General features: G+C 42.9%; 1 protein-coding gene across 1 annotated transcript in view; it reads right to left on the reverse strand.

Moving 5' to 3' along the window:
* Positions 1–20,031, reverse strand: part of LOC147673781 (uncharacterized protein F13E9.13, mitochondrial-like) — a 52,890-nt gene that overhangs the window by 29,935 nt on the left and 2,924 nt on the right. The window contains exon 3 of the mRNA XM_086947706.1: positions 3,072–3,252. Coding sequence (XP_086803832.1) covers positions 3,072–3,252 — 181 coding nt within the window. The remainder of the gene's footprint in view (positions 1–3,071; positions 3,253–20,031) is intronic.

A 20,031-nucleotide genomic window follows, 5' to 3' on the forward strand; every position in this document is an offset into this window, starting at 1 on the left:
GCAAAATTTGCGATTCCTTAAATGCAATTGCAAAATAAGGAGTCGCACATTTTGAGAGTCCTTATTTTGCACCGAATTTTCATTCATACATTCCATTTAGCAAATTCGAATTCGCAAAGGCTGAAATTCAGCGAATTTCGGCCTTTGCGAATGCGAATTTGCTTCATACATATGGCGCTATATCTTTTGTTTGTTAAGTATCATAATGTTTCCCATGCAAAGCGTTCTTCCACCGATTTGAGACCTTTCACTCTATAGACAACTGGAAATCTATCTATACTACTATTATAAAGGAAGAACTTTGAACCTTTGAGGCGGGTAAACTCGGGAACCACAGCGCCAATCCACACAGCCGATACATCGTTGTAATCGTGAGGGTGTGCAGATGGACATAGGCTATATAAACTTAATAAATATACGTTATTTAAAAAATTTACCAAAAAAAAGTAGTCCCTTGGAAGAAGCGCCGGCCGCGACGTGCGTGCTGACGTGAGGAGCGCGGGGAGGAACGACGTCCAGGAGCGCGAGGAGGACCGGCGGACAGGCGGTGAGGAGCGGCGGACAGGCGGTGAGGAGCGGCGGACATTTGGTGAGGAGCGGCGGACAGGCCGGGAAGGAGCGGTGAGCGGCGGATGAGGTAGGTTATTTATTTATTTATTTAGGAGCGGTGAGCGGCGGAAAAATGAAGCAAAAATGACAATCATGAGCAAGAGGAAGCAAACGGAGCAATACAAAAGTGAGCCAAACGGTGCATTACAGGAGGAAAAAGTTACGTGTGCAGGTTACAAAAGTGTACAGCGTTAGCAAGAGGAAGCAAACGGAGCATTACAAAAGTGAGCCAAATGGTGCATTACAGGAGGAAAAAGTTACGTGTGCATGTTACAAAAGCGTACAAAGTAAACATAGAGGTATAATACTGCATTACAGGAGGAAAAAGTGACGTGTGCAGGTTACAAAAGCGTACAAAGTAAACATAGAGGTATAATACTGAAATATATGGAGGAAGGCTCCGGGGAACCCACGGACAACGTCGGGGCGGGCAGGGGCCTTGAAGCCTAATTGCTCCCGGACAACGTCGTGACGGGCTGCTAGTTAATAAATAAATGAAATACATTGATGCTTTCTCAATTATTGTTACTACAACCACATATTCTTCCTGAGGCTCCCACGCATAATTATAACCAAAAAGTGGCACTACTAGAAAAATATGGCACTAAAAAGAGGCAATGTTACCTCTGTAACTTCCATACCCAGACATGACCAACAATAACATTTTGTGCTACAGCTCAACATGTGGTGTCTTTACAACGCAACGACGCTGCAAGCAACAAACACCCGGAGAACTGAGAACCAAAATGAGAACATGGGGAGGCGCCAGAAGCAAAAGTAATTTGCATGAATTTTGGAATATGCTGCTAGCAGTTCGACTGAAGCAAGTCGGAAATACTCAACGAAATGTCAGTTTTGCTACTTAACTACCACAGTAGAAATATGGTGCCATCTAGAAGTCCTCCCTCATGATCATTTACCATCATACATAATCAATGACATATTCTTAAAACTACAAACTTCGTCAACGAATGCCGTGGGAACAGCTGATAGGATATTACAATCACTACTACTTTGATGTCAACAACAAGCTGCTCTAATCTCATAAACAAGGTCAACACCACAGCCTAGAAACATTTCCGTCAACCACTGAAGCAAAAGTAGCCTCATGTTTACCCAAACATCTCGAAGACCGTACTGATATTCCCCATCTTCAAATGCAGCTTACAACCTTTCACTTCCCTAGCATCGTAGGATAAATCATAATTAATTCAGGAATCACACTCAATGCCCTAATTGGATCAGTGATCCCAACATTGCCTCATGCGCTTGATTCCTTTCATTCCCTTAGACAACAAAGTGGTATTTGTTGGCTCCATGATGAACTCCTGCCTTCGCTCCCAAAAGTATCCCTAGTCGGACCCACAAAAATGCTCCAATTATGCAGATGACACATTATGGGCCTAATTACGGGGTCGGTCAGAAAGCCTACGACTGCTGGTGGGAGGCTTTCCAACAGACATGGTAGGTTTAAACTCATTAAGATGAGGCGGTCGCAGTTTAAACTGGCGGGGGAATCCAAAACGGTTCTGCTGGGCTCAAGGAGCCCATTGGTCTGTTGGAACTGCCCCATAATCCCTTAAGGACGGTGTTTCGGCTGTCAGGATTATGATGTTGGTTTCCCACAGCCAATCTATTTCCGCCTTTCCGACATGAATTGGCTGTCGGAAACTAACTTTGGGGGCCCCTAGCAGGACTCTCTTCCCCCCTGGCCCTCCACATTTGGGCATGGGGGGCACCTATGATGCCCCCCCCCCTCAACATCCCTGCACTGCATGGCAAGCACCGTGAGGTGCCTACCAGACGGTGCAGGGATTTGTACTAACTTCCATTTTCCAACCAGAGCTTGTGCGGCAAGCAGTTTCAGCTTCAGCCTGCTGCACAAGCTCCCATTGAAGAATGGAAGTTTGCGACCACACCATGTGCAGTCGCATCCTAATAGGGTTGTCGGAAGAGCAGCTCTAAGGTCGGTGGTTCCTTCCCCGAAACGGTGTTGGCTGGAGGCAACTCCGACCGACACCCTAATTAGGCTCTATGTGGCTAATGTGAATATGATGAGTAGAGAGATGTGGCACATGCAAGTAAGAGTCGTAGGAGGTCAATCACTATGGGCAAGTGAGGGCAGAAGAGGAAAAAGAGAACAGAGAGGTGGAGTCGTATACTATAAGACAATCTACATGAGAAACTTTAGGTGGAACCATATATGTCTGTATGCCAATAGGAAAGGACTTATTTGTGTAGCAGAAAGCTACATATCCAATGATTAAAGAGCGCTTAATACAGCCACGGAATGACAGGAATGGGGCAAAATAGCTTTAGACCCAGTATATATAAGAGACCAGAAGAGTTTCTCCAGTAATTCAACATGTTACTGCAGAGGCGATAGTGAGGGTAGATTGTGGGCTAAAATGTTTACAAGGGGTGAAATTAAATTGTGTACTCATGTAAAGAAAATATATTACCTGTTGCTAGAGCGACTGCCATTGCCTGTTGATTTGCACACGACAGTATTTGTATGCCTAGTGGCAGACGGGGACACATTCGCCTCACAGCTGAACAAGTTACTGCCATAGTCGCTGTAACTTCTGGGCCAATGGAAAGCGAGTAAGGAACATCATGCATGTTTTCCACGATCAAGCCATCCTGTTGAGTAAGAGCAGGATTGTGTTACAAAACATAGTTAAAGGGATTTTATCAGACTAACCTTTTATGGAACTATAACGTTTTTCTTTGTTTCCCTTATCTGTTGACTTAAACACCCATTTAGTCCCCCATGAAAGTTCATATTAACATAAATGTCTCTTCATTTGACCCAGTTAGAGAGGCACTTTTCAAAGTTCTCTGTTTATCATGAAAGGTCCACTCTGTGTGACATCACTGGCTTATGTCGTAAGGTGAAATCTAAATCTTGCAGGGAAATTGACCACTAAAGCCATTTCAAGTGGTAATCTTTCTAGACAATCAGCCATCTCAGATGTGATCAGTCAGGGCAGTGAACGTAAACTCCAACAAATAGGGACAGAATCTCTTAAATGCTCAGTCAAAGGCATAATCTGTTTTGTCATTCATCAGTGAGTTTACATCTCCAGGCAGGAGACAATGACTGCTTAGCGCAACCACAATACCCTTTCCCAAGTCTGGGGCATTTGTTTGTACTATGAAGAGCCAAACGTAAATTACTTCCTCGAGAACAGGAGCTTTACCCAGGGCCTTCTTCAGCACTGGAAGATCTGTGGGCACTCTAAATCCTTTACCCTGACTTCTTTTTGGGTGCCAAGGCAGTCGGCAGAGCACTTGTTGTCCAATTGTTCTATGTAAAATGTTGGTGATATCCTTAACTGTGCCTCTGTCTTTGCAATCCCCAATCGAAAACTACTTGGACTGTAGCTTCTGCATTTATAGTGCTCAACTTGGGATGCGAAGAGATACCTTTAAAGATATCACAATGACAGCCAGTAACTGAGAAATTGTTTAAAGTTTGTAGAGAACCAACATAAATCCTATAAAGAAAGCATTGACACACATTTTTCAAGTTCAGTGTTTCTCCTTTGCTGAATGATTCCTTAAAAAAGCAGACTTATAGGTTACGTTTGAGGGTGCCACCAATATATTTTGTAGCAATTAACGGTTTCTTCTGTAGGCTCTGATCACTTGGGTGTTTGTTAGATTTGGTTGGCATGAGTGGATGGGAACGCACTTTGAGGTCTGTCACTATAGTGCCTATGTAGCATGCTTATCACGCTTTGGTAGAGACTAATGATTGTATATGACACATGTGGCTCATGTAGGTGTGTGTATTCTTATGATCTTACTGTTTGGATATATTATGGACTTGATTTGTTTGTTCAATGTATTCTCATGTGCTTTGCACTTTTTGTTCGTGGGTGATGGTACCGTCAGCTTTCAGTTATGAAATATTTGATGTGTGATGCATTTGTTTCTAGGCTAGTTGAAATAGGAGTTGAATTTGCCATAACAAAGAAACAAGTGTTGGCTGTGCTGATGTCAAGAAAAAGTGACTTTTACTGGCTGTATTGAGCTCAAGAAAATTTAATTTGTACTGATTTCAAGAAGCGTGGTCTTAAGGATCATAAGGAGAATGTGGGTTCAATAAAGAGACTGGAACATGAATGTATAAAAGATTATTGAATTTGGATGGTGTTATTTCTGTAACAAATGTGAGTGTTCATGGCTACTTTTAATTGTGGAACCATTCGTTTTTTTAGGGTTGTTAGGTGGCCTTTCCTCACCCATGAGCACCAGGTCCTATTTGATATTATGTGAAAACTCTTTTTGACACAGCGCATCTGTTTGCCTGGCTGCCTTGCATAGCTTCATTTGTTTAGTCTGAAAGTAGCCTCTGTGCACACAACAGGATCTCAACATGATATTATTTTCTCATCTCGTGGGTAATATATCTACCTAAGAAGCTTTTTACAAATTACCTGAAAAGGGCAGTGGTGACTCCCTTACTAAAGAGGGACAACTTACATTCTACACAACCAGTACATTAAAGGCCTAGTTCCACTTTACTAGCTCTGGCCAAAATAGTGGAAATAATAGGCAGTTTCAGAGTTACCTAGAAAACAGCAGTACATTCAAGGAATTTTAATAAAGGTTTCCCTTAGAAGCAGTGAAATAATAGCCATAGATTTTACGAAGTAACTGTTGGAATTACAGTTTGCAGCTCTGTTTTATATCTCTTGGCTGCCTTTGACAACACGAACCAGGGTCCTTTTGTGTTACTTGGATCAAATGTTAGGTGTGCTTTGCAATGCCATGAATTGGATTTGTTTGCCTCTGAATAACCACCATTAATAGGCTTAATTGGGGTAATTTACATCAGCAAAGAATATATTTCCTCTGGGGCTCTTCACTATCATCCATTTTTATTTAATGTCTATGTGATACTTTTAATGTGGATTGTGGCTGATCCTGGTCGACTCTCAGATTTATATCAATGACCATGCATTTTCTTTTAGACTTTTGTTACGGTTCAGATAAACTTAATTTCCCTGTGTCGGCAGGCTATAAAAATTTGGATAAAGACTTTTTCTGTCTCAATGATGGAACAATGGAAATCTTGCTTTTGGGTCTCAATCAAGTGGGTTCACTTACCCTTGAATGGCCCTTTGCCTTAGGACCACCATCAGAACCAGTAAACACCTGGCACTGTCTTGGGGCCATTTCTGACAGATATTTCTTTTGACCCACTGATGCACGCTGCATATATTTACTTGTTCAACACTACAAAAATTGGACCTATATTTATACTGGCCCACATTAAGTTTTTAGTAGATGGCTCATGTTATCAAAGTTATTCTATTGTTCTGAAGTTTACTTAAAAAACATAATAGAGGTAGATTATTACACAGCATGGTGTCAAAAACAGAGATATTTTAATAATCTATTGCTTTCTGTGAATAATCTATGGCTTACCGAAACACAATCATATTTCAAGTCAGCTTTTGGAGTGAAACTGCGATTCTAACTTAGAGAACTGTGTGATTTGGAAGTTCATTTGCTGCAGGACTCCCCCTGGTTACATTGCCAATGTATTTCAGTAGCATACTCACTAGAGAGCATACAACTTTGTAATAGAACCAAAGCCAACTAATCCTAAATGCACTGTTAAAAATTTGAAAATAATTTTAGCAGTGTTATAGAACCAGCTATTCCTTCAACTTCTTGCAATCCTGCCATTTACTAGCTTTCAAACTAAACTGATTTTTTTTTCTAACAGTATGTGCTTAAAGGAGGCTGGTTTAAAACCCTGCAATTTTATCTGATTTGGTCGTGTACATGTAAATATATAATTCTATGTTAGATTCTTTGTGGTGATCTGGTAAATTGTATATGTTTACATATTTTGATGTACTTTTTCATTTGAGTGTGTCTTGAACTTGATTTGTTATAAGGCATTATTGCACCTAATAAATATAAAGAAAATCACAATTACCCGCCTGGTGACAAAGATAGGCCAGAAACTCTGCCCGATTTGGTATCTACTTGCTTTAATCGTGAGCTAAGCTCTCTGCATAAAATGCAGAACCTTGTGTATCTGACTCCGCCAGCTAGATCTGAAGTCCACTACATTATTAAAATATTATTAAAATAAAAACTCTATAATCCGGTGACAGAACCATTTACAAACCTTGAAGGGTGGCAAGTGCATTTTTAACCCAAACAACAAGATCCAAAACTGGGAAAAGGCGAATTTGAATGTCAGATGGTCAGCTCAAAGGTGTGCAAGAGTGTTGCAGCACCAAACTTTTATACAGAGTAATCTGCCCTTAAGATAAGGCGTGATTGGTCTTGGGGACCGTATTAAGACACCGGTAGTACACACAAAATCTCAATTCTGTATTCTGGTCTTCAAAAGTGTATTGTCGGGAATACTGATTTTGTGAGTACATTCTGGTGTCAGGTGTGTGATCATTGTGCCTTCACCTAAACCAACTGGATCAAATTTAACACTGACCAAACCCACTTCCAAATATCTTGTTGCATTAGCCACTTCCACCACAATTACTTCTAGAAGATGTTGTGGGTTCAGGGAACGAACTTTGTCAATTGCTACCCTCTCAAAAGATACTCCTACCTCTGGCAGTGCCTCTAGGGTGCTTTTATTTACTGTCCAGACTTGTATCCTAAAATATTTTACTTTCATTTTTAGAATAATTCAAATAGTACCAATTCAAGAAGAACAGCAAAAGTACACATATCGATTTTGATACAAATAGCTTAAAATGGAAGTGTTTGCTTTGGAGTTCATGTGTTTCCAATCAAGCAAGTTTATGGCAAGGAAAGTCACATAGCTGTTTTCCATGGCCCCGGACACGGGCATCACAATGCGCAACAATAAATACAAAAGGAAAAAAGGCGACAACCCATAAAGTGAAGCTTTCTCTTTATCAATCCCTCCATAGTTGCTATAATACTTTCCAATTTGTTTGGACCGCCACATGCTCTATAGACAGACTGCTCTATGGTAATTTACCAATTGATAGCCTTTCTCCATGTGGCTAAATAGTCATTTCTCCATTTCTGGGCAATATCCTTTTGTGCCACTGTCACTCCAAGGAGTGGAGAATCATTTTCTGTCTTGGAAGGTACATTTCTCATCTAACAAATGCCATATGTCAGTGGAGCCATTTGGAATTCCCTCTAGGCGGTCATGGTTGGTTACAAGAAGACATTATTAAAAGAACAAAACCACAACGTGTGGAAAATAATCCCTGGTCATCTTAAACATTCTGGAAAGGCAATTAAGCCCATAGCATGTAGAAGTGATCTATGGTAGTATAATCTCTGGAATATATTCAATACTATCATTAAAAATTGTTCAGTGTTGTTACCACCCCTGGGTGTGCTAGTTTCTTGTCTTTATTGTCGAATTGACAGTGGTACACTGATCATTTCCTTCTCAACCATCTACGTGTTGGCAAACTTTCGGCTAGCAAAGCGATCTACAAATCCAAACAGAATATAACCCTTGCAGTGTAACAGCTAAACTGCTGCTTTTGCCATTGTATGTGTGGTACCCTAACAACTTTTGTCTAACAAAGGGAGAGACTTAGAGTGCATCAAGGTCCAACATACCTGCTCCAAATAATCTAATAAATGTATGTGGGGTATGCAGTTTCTAAAGAAGAATGTGTGTCCATGTGTGTCAACAACTATTTTGTAGGGTGTGCAGTGGATGTGACCCTGCAAGAATCAAATGCCCTCACACACCTGGATAAGTATCATGCTTCATTAATGGGCGTTTGCTCCTTGTCGGGTAGGCCCTGCAATGCCCGACGGGCACCCTCAATGAGAGCTCTTTGTCGGAGATTTTCTTGTCCGCTATTAGGTGAAGTGCAGGTGTGGGTGCTTAAGGAATAGAATGGTGCTGAGGTGTGAAGGTGTGAGGTTAAAAATAGGGAAGGAGGAACTTCTCAGCAAAAACTTTATTGAACAAGTTCTCTTACCTATATTGAAAAAAGTGTGGTGCTATGTATTAGACTTTGGTTATCTTAGATAGCTATAGGTCAACCTGTTTCTAGCTTCCATGTAGACATAACAATGATCTAGTAGCTATTCATCAGGACCAATATCAATCTAATCTACTTAGTGATTGGAATTTTAATATATGGGTTCATTGATTTTCTCCCAATCACACATACCTTGGTTTCGGTATCGATTTGTGATTTATTTAGCGATGACCTGTAGTTCTGATTTGCAAATCGTGAAACATGTGCTTATTTGTTATACCAAACACATGTTTATTTGTTTACATCAATCGCATGCTTTGTGCCAAAGTATGTTACCTGTACACATAAAAAACCCCACAAGACACGTGCAACATAAATTAAAAGTCCATTACAGTTAATAATTGACCCAAATTGGGTCTGAACAGTGGAGTGGTTTTAGGAGTTCTTACTCTCTGTTATTGGTGTAACTGCATCCTCATATGAAGGAAGTAACAACTGAATATATATATATGAATTTATGTAAAATCAGAGAGAGAGATGACAATAATGATGGGTGGAAGTATGGCTGTGATCTAAGCAAACTGCTTGTGCGTGCCACATGTGTTGCAGTCAAAGTACAGAACTGATGCTGTAAAGAAGTTGAAAACAACAAAAGCATTGCAAAGAAATCTACATATTGGTGAACAAGAACTATCTGTTTAGACCATACAGAAAAGGTACTGCACTGCTATGCAATATACAGTCATATGTAATCTGGAGAGTTACTGCTGAATGCAGATACCAACAGACTACTAGGATAGAGACATTTGATGATTTCATTGATGCATTTGACGAAACTGATAACAAAAAAGCTTACCAAGTATTTAAAAAATCTTGCTGGTGATGCTGTAAAAGAGGTAATAAAAAAAGACGCAAACTGATGAAGAAGTCACATATCATCAGATTAAAGAAGTGCTGAATTTCAAGTTTCATCCAATGCCAAATGTTGATTACGAACTATACATCTTCAACCAAGAATATCAGAAATTTGGTGAAACCATTGATGAATTTGTGGACAAACTCGACACCACCATCAGACATTGTAAGTTCAATTAATTTAATGATGAAGAAGCTATGCATCTGAAAGTTATTACAGATGTTTGTCAGATTCACTTAGACGTTGAATTCTGAGAGAAATTCTTAGTCTGGAGTAAGTGTAAACGGCTGCCAGAGCTGAACGGCGTGCTGATAGACAAGCTGCTGACATGGAGGCCGAAGGTGCCCAGAATGAATCCATCATGAATATGAAAAGTAAGCCAAAACAAAAGACTACAGAACACAGAGAAATGTCTACACATTAACAGAGGTTGTGTTTTAGTTGTGGATTTTCCTTTCCACACAAATGTAAATGTCCCGCTCTTGGACAGATATGTAAAGGCTGGGGGGAAAAAGAACCATTTGGGGAAAGTTTCAAAAGTGAAGGAAAAAGTAAGTGCGTCACAGCACGAAGATAAAATGGCCACCAAAATTTTCCAGAAGCAGCGTTCAACACACACCGACAAGGCCAAGTGGCGACATCAGTTAAGACAAATCGACACAGAACGAAGTTTATCGTCGTCTAAATCATTGTCAAACAGTTCTTCTGTATCAGTATCAAGTGGAAGTGATGAAAATTATTTGCCATGTCGATGTTTATCTCAGAAACGCATGTTGCTTTGTATGCTTGCAAAGAAAAATGTCAGTCAAAGAAAGGTCGACATGTCAAAGCACCAAAGTCATTTAAACACTGTCCCGAAGAGTACACTGAAAGTAAATAGTTTTTCGATACCGTTCACTAACAACAGTGGTGCATCGATAAACATTATGCTTGAGGAGAAATACAATGAACTATTTTGATTGCAGCAACTTACGCCATTGAATACCAAAGTGTATACATCAACTGCATCAACAACCTTAAAAAGGCAAGGTTCATTTGCAGTGACAATAAAACCCAAGAAAACAAAGGAACAAGAACCCATCCACGTGCTTCAAGGCACAGTGTCAAGTGCTTGTCTACTCAGTTTCAACACAGCCGCTCATATGTGACTGATTTCCGTGAATTATAACATGAATGCTCACCAGTCAGTTCCCTACGTTATTTCATGGTTTGCAAAAGTTTAAGACGATGAACGTAAACCTACATATTAATGAGGACATCCGTCCTGTTGCTCAGAGACATAGACAAATTGCTTTTCATTTGTAAGAAGCTGTTAGAAAACCCCTTGAAGTGTTACTTAACCATGGTATTATTGAGAGTTCAGCTGGTCCAGCGTCATTGGTTTCTACCATGGTAGAAGTGCCTAAAAAAAGACAGTGAAGGAGCAGTACGCATATGCATTGCCATGCATCAGGCAAACAAGGCAATCCAGGTCCTCACATTGCTGAAATGATAACTCAAGTAAATGGTACAAAGGTGTTCTCTCACTCTTGCTTCAAATAAAGGTTATCATTTGTTAGAACTTAAAGAAGATTGCATGCACATTACAACCTTTTCTACACATGTTGGTCTGTTTCAATACAAAAGACTACGTTTTGGTGTGTCGTCTGCTGCAGAACTGTTTCAACACGTCATTCGGCATATCATACAGCCTGTCATGAATGAGTTCAATCACAGCAATGACATATTGGTTATCCGAGCTAACCCAAACAACACAATAAAGCTCTTACACAGGTATGCTGTGTACTTGCTGACGCCGGTTTGTCTGAATGCAGACAAGTGTGAGTTCTATAAGACAAAGCTAAAATTCTTTGCCCATATATTTTCTGATGGGTGTATGACACCACATCCTGATAAAGTACAAGCACTATCAAATACTGATCCCAAACATGATGTTTCTATGGTGCATCCATTTATTTGCATGGTCAGCTACTGTTTCAGATACATACAGGACTTTGCCTCTGTAAGTGCTCTGTTGAGAGACTTGACAAAAAATAATGTTTCATTTCATTGGTCACATGACTGTGAGAGAAGCTTTAAAAGAATTAAACAAGCTGTTGAGAATGCTACTGAAATGGCATACTTCAATCCGAAGCTTCATACAGAAGTTGTTGTCAACACTAACCACGTTGGGTTAAGCGCTATCCTTGCACAGCACAGCGGATACCTGAATGCCAGAAGGCATATTGTGGCATATGCAAGTAGAAGTTTGTCCCAAACAAAACGTGCTTACTCACAACTTAAAAAAGAAAGCTTAACCGTGGTATGGGCTTGTGAACATTTCCATGTATTCCTGGATGGAAAACCTTTTACGCTGGTAACTGATCATCAAGCTTTACTGACTATATTTGGCAAGCCACGGGCCAAAATGCTTTCTCGCATTGAACGATAATGACTACGGCTATAAGAGTATAATTATACCATTGTGCATCGTCCAGGTAAGGATAAGAACCCTGCTGACTACTTTTCCAGAGTGGCTATACAACAATGTTATGGTACTCCATCCAAGACGGCTGAGGCCTATATCAACTTCATTGTCAAATCAAACAAAGCAGCTGCCATTTCGTGGCCCAGATTATCACTGCCACAAGCCAATATAGTGACATGTTAAAATGGAAGGATATAATTACACATCAGTCCTGGAACCAACACACTCAATCACTCACCAGTGATGGCGAATCTCAAAAATACAAAAATGTCATGGGTAAACTGTCCATAACTCAGGAAGGAGTTATACTGCGAGGGTCGCAAATTGTGATTCTGGAGAGAATGAGACAGGAAATAATTCTAGTGACCCATGAAGGACATCATGTAATTGTTGCCAAAAAAACAAGCTCTCTGAGACCCTGTCTGGTTTCCTTATCTTGATGACAAGTTTGAAAAGGAATTAAAGGTCTTTCATCTATGCAACTGCCTTTCTACAAAAACTACTCACCTCACCTTGAACATGTCAGATCTCCCAAAGCATGCATGGGAGGGAATTGTCATTGACTTTATCTGTCCACTCAACAATAGAAATCACTTGCTGGTGATTAGGATGAATACTCATGATTTCCATTAATTTAAGATCTTTTATCTACTACTCAAGAACGAGTCACTAAAAAAGACTAGATGGCATCTTTGCAACATTGGGTGTTCCAGCTGTAGTGAAGTCTTACAATGTCCCCCCCTTCAACAGACAGATGTTAAAGATTTCTTGGAGCATATGAATATAAAGCAACAGAAGTGCACACCTTTGTGGCCGCAGGCTGTGAGAAGTTAGCCTGGCATATGATGTCCACTAGTTCTAGTGGGCATCTTGCACCAGTCTAATTGACCCTTATTGATGGTGGTTGTAAAATCAACCTAATAGAAAGCTATCCTAGTGTTAGCATGGACCAGCAGTCATCAGGCTAAGACTTCAGAGAGCGTATTGAACAAGTTGTTTTACCAATTATAATCCCTTGAGTACCAAATGAAAAGACACCACACAGGGTATATATCAAATATATATGTATTTATTCTAAACACAACCCCTCTGCACTCTTTATGAGGTCAGAGGTAAAAGTACAATACAAATTACTCAATTAGCATACGATAAGTTTCACAGTATACTGTGATCTCGCCCCATGGGTCACGAGACCCCTACTCACCCCCTCAACTCCGTTACCCCGCCACAGCGCTCCGTATCCAGGTATACGAGCGGAATCCACAAACACTGCGTCCATGACGACAGGAACCCCACCCCTCTCTCTTTTGCAGGGACCAATCAGGAGTAACGAAGGACCGGAAGGACTACCCCGCGACCCCGGAAGTTCCGCCTCCCCGCCGATGGTCAGATACAGAAAAGACGGAAGAGGAGAGTCCGAAGGGGTCGAAGGATCGTGGCAGGAGCTTTCGGCTGGAGCGGTGACGGACGGAGAAGACGGAAACGGAGACATCGAGGAGTGGTCCGAAGATTGGTGGAGTCCCACGGAGGTGGCTGAAGAGCGGCCGTAACTCGGAGGAGAGTTACGGCGGAGCGCGTGAGTACCAGTTACCATCTTGAGCACACTAGGTGCACTGTGTAAATAGTAGAAACCCCTCTCCGTGTATAATTATTCCCTCTAGCCTAGGCACGTCACCCAGAGTCTTTAGGCATCCTGTATATAATCACAGTTAGCACTGTATAAAGAGCACCCCCATTCCCCACCATCCTGTGTACGTCTTTTTCTTCCCCTTTCCCTGACTCCTTCCCATACCTTCCTCACTTCCCTTTCGCCTTCTCACACTACCGGGTAACGGTGACGGTATCGGATCTTTAGTCCCAGAGTGACTAACGGCTCCTTTCTCTCTTGTTGCCCTCCGAGGTGCCCTCCAACCACACCGAGGCAGCTACACCCAAGACCCGGACATCCATCGGACCCTCGTCACATCAGGAGGAATTCGGAAGAAGACGCTTCTCCTTCGTTGTGTGTTCGACCTGGGACTCTCTCTATCCCCGTATCCCACTGTACAGAGACCGAATAAAAACACTATAGCCCACTATATCCGGCCTCCTCGTCTGCTTTACCAGTCCGCCGACCGCCCACGATCACATCTACGTTATGCCCTAGGGGCCTCACAAACGATATACTAAAATAGTGGTATAAGAACCACGAGAGATTAGGATTTTAAAGAACATCCTTATAAACGTCAGATCAATGCCCAAACATAAGCATGAAATAGAAGCATTAATCACCGACCATTCGGCTGACCTTGTCTTCCTGACAGAAACATGGGCCTCAGAAGCCTCTGGGCCGGACTGGAACCCAGCAGTACCCATGGGTTACTCTGTGGTACATGCTGACAGACCGGGCTCGATGGGAGGCGGTATAGCAATCGTTCATCGCTCTGACTTCAAAATAAGCATTCTACCGCAAGCCGGATTAGAGGCAGAAGCCATATGCTTTACTGTGAAATACAGCAACCATACAATATTCTCAGGCCTTTTGCTGTACAGACCCCCAGGGCCCAGTGGCCCCCTCACCAATGCCCTCCTTACATTCCTGGAATCCACTCTAGATCAAGCTACATTTACAGTTCTTGGAGACTTCAATTTCCACTTAGAGGAGAACAACTCCGCGGAAACATCCACTCTAATAGAGAACTTCCATAGCTTTGGGATGGACCAACTAGTCTCTGAACCCACCCACATAGCGGGCCATACGCTCGATGCTGTCTTTACTAACAACAAACACATAAAGATAACCTCAATCACGTCTGTCCCATGGTCTGACCATGCAACCATTCACTTCAACCTTCGCACAAATCTTTCAAACACCAGGCGGAGAGATCTCTCTCTCTCCCAGTAAAAACCCGCCCATGGAAGAAGCTTGAAGCCGCCAAACTCGCGAGCGTCTTATCTAGGGATCTCCCCTCACTCGAAAACTGTGACAGTAATAACGGCGCTAGCCTCTTTAACACATGGCTTAGACGAGCAGTGGACGAGTTGGCCCCAGAAGAAATGAAGAAGCCCAGAAAACGCTCAGCCACATCACAATGGTACACCCCTGATGTGAAACTAATCAAACTAAATTGTCGGCGCTATGAAAGGATGTGGCCATCCGACTATAGTCCCCACACCAGGAATGAATACACCGCAGTTTTACATGAACACAAGGCAAAGATAGAACAAGCGAAGTCGGTCTTCTATTCACAAAAAATCCTAGAGTCCTCAAATTCCACTAAGGAACTGTTCAAAACGGTTGCGCATTTAGCCAAGAGCCCTCGTGACACTATTTTCGTCCCAGATCCGAACTTTGTGGAAAACATAGTTCAATTTTTCAAACATAAGGTCCAGGCGGTCTATGACGACCTTCACACCTCACTGATCACCATGCCTAACACCCACAGAACCGATCTGGCTCCTGACACTATCAATTTCTCGCAATTTTCACCACTAAGTGACACCCAGGTGGCCACTCTGCTTACTCAGACCAAATCAGGATCACCTCAGGACCCTTGTCCTCCTTACATACTACATCAAGTCCCCGAAACATCAGCCCGGTCCTAACCCTGCTGCTTAACAGAGTCCTAAGCTCTGGTCTCTTCCCCTGTAGCTGGAAGAAAGCTTGTATCAGGCCTATTCTTAAAAAAGAGGCATTGGATCCCACGGAATCCAAGCACTACCGGCCAATATCCTGCCTCCCTTTACCAGCCAAGATTCTGGAGAGGGCCATGAACCAGGACCTCACGAAATACATAGATCTCAACCATCTCTTAGACCCCACGCAGAAACACGGATTCAGGGCCTGCCACTCCACCAAATCCACCTTAATTATAGCTACAGAAGACATCTGGAGGACCATGGACGATGGGGGAAGAGCTGTCTTGATCCTATTGGATCTAACAGCGGCGTTTGACACCGTCAACCATGGGGTGCTACTGAACAGATTGAGGGCGCTGGGCATTAATGACACGGCCTTAGCTCTTCTTGAGTCCTTCTTGGACTCCCGCGTACAGCAAATCCACTGGGGAGGTCTCAAGTCAGAAGAGTTCCATCTCCCATGTGGAGTACCCCAGGGGTCTGCCCTATCACCCACCTTATTCAATCTGTATGTCACCCCGCTCGCAACATTAATAAAATATCACGGCCTACACCTTGTGTCATATGCCGACGACACTCAATTAGTAGTGTCACTCTCCCAGACGGTGGAAGCCACAGCCGCGAGATTCAGAAATTGTCTTTCAGACGTTAAAAACTGGATGAACGATCACTTCCTAAAACTTAACACCGAAAAGACGGAAGTGATCGAGTTTTGCCAGAAACCATCCATCTGGAGTCACCTATGGTGGCCCCCAGAGGCCGGCATCTGCCCTGTTCCAGCCAATAAGGTCAGAAATCTAGGCTTCATGATCGACAAGGACCTAACCTGCACAGCACAAATAAGTCAGGTCACCTCGGCGTGTTTCCACACAATTAAGGTGCTTCGGAAAATCCTACCTTATATACCATTTTCTCTCAGGAAAACAGTGGTGGGAGCTCTAATCATGTCTAGGGTGGACTATAGCAATGCACTATACATAGGAGCAGGGGAAAAACAGCTTGCTAGACTCCAGTCCATCCAAAACACAGCAGCCAGAGTCCTACTCAACCTCCCTAAAAGACACCCTACCTCAAAAGCCATACGGGAACTTCACTGGCTCCGAGTTAGGTACAGATTTCAATTCAAGGCCCTATGCCTGGTCCATAAATCTCTCTATGGGAATACATCAGAGGAGCTTACCAACCTCCTCCCTCGCTATGTGCAGTCACGCACGTTAAGATCCTGCAGTCAAGATCTAATTGAACTGCCCAGAATAAAGAGAGCCAGGTGGGGTGGTAAATATTTTTCCTACCAAGCAGCCAAGCTGTGGAACAGCATGCCCATTACATTGCGCTCGGAAAAGAATAGAGTAAGCTTCAGAAAAGCGCTAAAAACCTGGCTTTTCGTTATGTCCTAACCACCTCTGCATCCCCTTCCGTTTTACAGCGCCAAGCCGCCTCGGCATAACAGCGCTCAAAAAATAATTCAGTCAGTCAGAATTAGAAAGCAGGACTGGGGCCTATGGAATCGCTGGGGATACTCTAAACAACCAAAGGTTAAGAAGTTGGAGGCCCACGGGAGACGAGTGCAATGGGTTACCATTGACTTTTTATGGGAAACGAACAAATTACAAATTTACAATTTGAGGACAATTCCGGATGGACTAAGATGGAACCCTTTTAAACTAGGATACTTCGAGAGTCAAGACCCATGGGAGCACCGGAGTACTCACGTTACTTCACCCCGGGAAGCCGGGTGCATAGGTGTCTTTTCGTGTCGGGTTTCGTCGCCGTTTTCAATGGAGAGCTGCAAAGAAGTGCCGCCTGATGAATAGGTTTTCACAATTTATTAAGGACAGAAAACTTGTGATTAATAAAAGTAAAACCTATGTTATGGAGTGTGGACCAGGCCCAAATAAGCCCCAATCTTATCATATTGAGGGTCAAAAGGTTCAAAAAGTGGATAATTTCTGCTACCTGGGGATTACTTTCTCCAAAAATTGTAGCTGGGCCAGCGAACATAAGAATGTTAAGTCCAAGATGCTGAGGAGTGCAGCTGGGGTTTTCACTTTTGCTACCAAAATTGGAATTAAACGGATTAAAGACATGCTTAAGATCTTCCAGTCCAGATGTCTTTCCGTTGCTCTTTATGGTGCTGGTGTTTGGGGTCAGGCCCCAGCAGGGAGTCTTCAGGTAGAGGAGAATGCCTTTTTAAAAAGATTATTGTGTTTGCCTAAATCTGTCTCTAACGATTTAGTACACAGAGAACTCGGCATCCAATATCTAAGTGATCTGATCCTTTTGAGACCTCTCTTGTTGTGGCGCTCTATATGGTTAAAAGAGGAGACATCACTAACCAGGGCTATTATCAATGATTGCCTCAATATGGATTACCATCTAAAGATCCCTTGGATTAAATTTGTTATCGAAAATTTCCAGGAATTTTATGGTCTTGACATTTTTAATGACCGATATGCCACAGCGGTCTTTTCTAAACATGAAATGAAGAACATCTTTCTGAGTTGTAAAGCAGAGAGGAGGTTCAGGGAGGAGGGGAAGTTGTCCACCTGTGTTTTCTACCGTAGTATGAATGCAGTAGAGGGCTATCAGCAATACCTGACACTAGTGACTAGAGCATCCCATCTATATGTATTGACTAGGTTAAGGATGGGGATTGCGCATAATTTAGTTGCCTTCCCCTCCATGAACAAGCACCCTGTTGGCCCGTGCTTATGTGATAACACTTCTGCACAAAGCACCATGCACCTTCTTCTGTTGTGTCAATTATATGGGAATTACCGTAAAACTTTTTTACAACCCATTCTCGTCAAGTTTGGTGTTAGGACAATCCAGGACTCGATGAAATTGCTTTTTAACCTGCACCATCCTGACGTTTGTTTCTTTATTTCTACTTTATGATTAAAGCTATCAGCATTAGGAAAAGCATGAGTTTTTAAATATTTATTCTGCCCCTGCTTGTACATCATGTTTTTTTTTTAATGATTGTTAACCAATTATGTAAACTGTATTGTAATTGTGACCTGTTTTTAATTGTTATGTATGCTTTTATGGACATTCTTTTATGCTCCGAATAAAGTCTTATGAATTGAATTGAAGTGCTGCAGGCGACCAGAGGAAAAGTGTCCGGTTGGATCCAAGGGTGGATCAAAGATCTGTAGAACCTGAAAGCAGAAGGGACAGAGTCTGGGTCACTTGCCAGTGACGAGAGCGGCGATAGAAAGATGCCACCAGATGTTGGGTGATATTTGGTGAAGATGTGAAGTTTGTCTCTTCAGCCACGAGGACCAGGAGGTGTCGACGACGACCAGGAGCTGGATTCAAGCTGTCCCACGAAGGATCTAGTTGACTGCGGTGTCGGTATCCGGACTGGGCCCAACAAGCCTTGGCAAACGCAAGCCACGCAGGATGTCGAGATTGGCTTTGGTGCAGACCAGCAAGGTCTGAGAAACTTCTCCTTTGTGGGGAAGTTGGAGCAAGCCTAGAGCAACCAGGAAAGCAAGTTATATTCAAAAGAAAGTCTTCGGGGGCTCACTAGCCAACGGACTAGAAACCATGAAGACGCGTTGAGCTGAAATGCAAAAGCGGGGCCCACGGGTCACTCGTGGAGTGGGGGCCTCTGAGCATCAGTCCAAATGATGCTGGGGAATGGGGCTTCAAGCACCCCAAAGCACGATTTTGAGTTACCTCGTGAAGTGAGTGCAGCTTTCAAAATGCAGGATGTCCAGGAGTTCCGGTCCCACGTCTCTTGTGTCTGCCACGGGTCTCAGCTTTGCTGTGAGCGAAGGTCGGGGTCAGAGATGTATGGAAGTCCGTGTTCTGTGTTGAAGATTCTTCGGGATCCGGCAGGAGCCTCGAAAATGCAGACCGGCAAAGTTGCTGTTGGTGCCTGTTTGAACAGGGTGGTCACTCCTTGACCACAAGGGAGATGTCTTCGTCTTCCAGTGGAAATGGAATGTCGAAGGTCCAGGATATATGTTTTAAAGTTTCGTCCAGGGTAATCTAAAGTCCTAGTGACTGGGTTCCTATACTTATACTAAGTTTAGGGGCTGGACTACCCTTAAGGTCCCTCCTATGGGTGGACCTGGGAAGGGAATGGTTACACCCCTTTCCCTTTGTCCAGTTCCGCACCAGAGCTGGGGCAGAGTACCCAAGCAACCGGTTTGAACTGGGAAGTGCATGGAGCACCTAGTGTGCCCCAGGCAGTGTCTGGAAAGCATTCACTGAATGCAGTCCTCCCTGCCCCAATACACAAAAGCCTGTCTGGGGAGGTGCCAGCACCTCCTTCGACAGGAAACCTATTGTCCAGGCCTCCCCTGCCGGAGTTTCGTCCAGCAACAGGAGGTCAGACTAGTGTCTGTGGCAGCAGCATCCATTTTGTAAGGCTGAGGCTCTGTTTAACCTTGACCACGTAAACCAGTAACTACATGTCTTCTCCCTCTAGAAGG

Source organism: Lissotriton vulgaris, chromosome 12 (genome assembly GCF_964263255.1).
Source record: "Lissotriton vulgaris chromosome 12, aLisVul1.2, whole genome shotgun sequence".
Classification (NCBI taxonomy): domain Eukaryota; kingdom Metazoa; phylum Chordata; class Amphibia; order Caudata; family Salamandridae; genus Lissotriton; species Lissotriton vulgaris.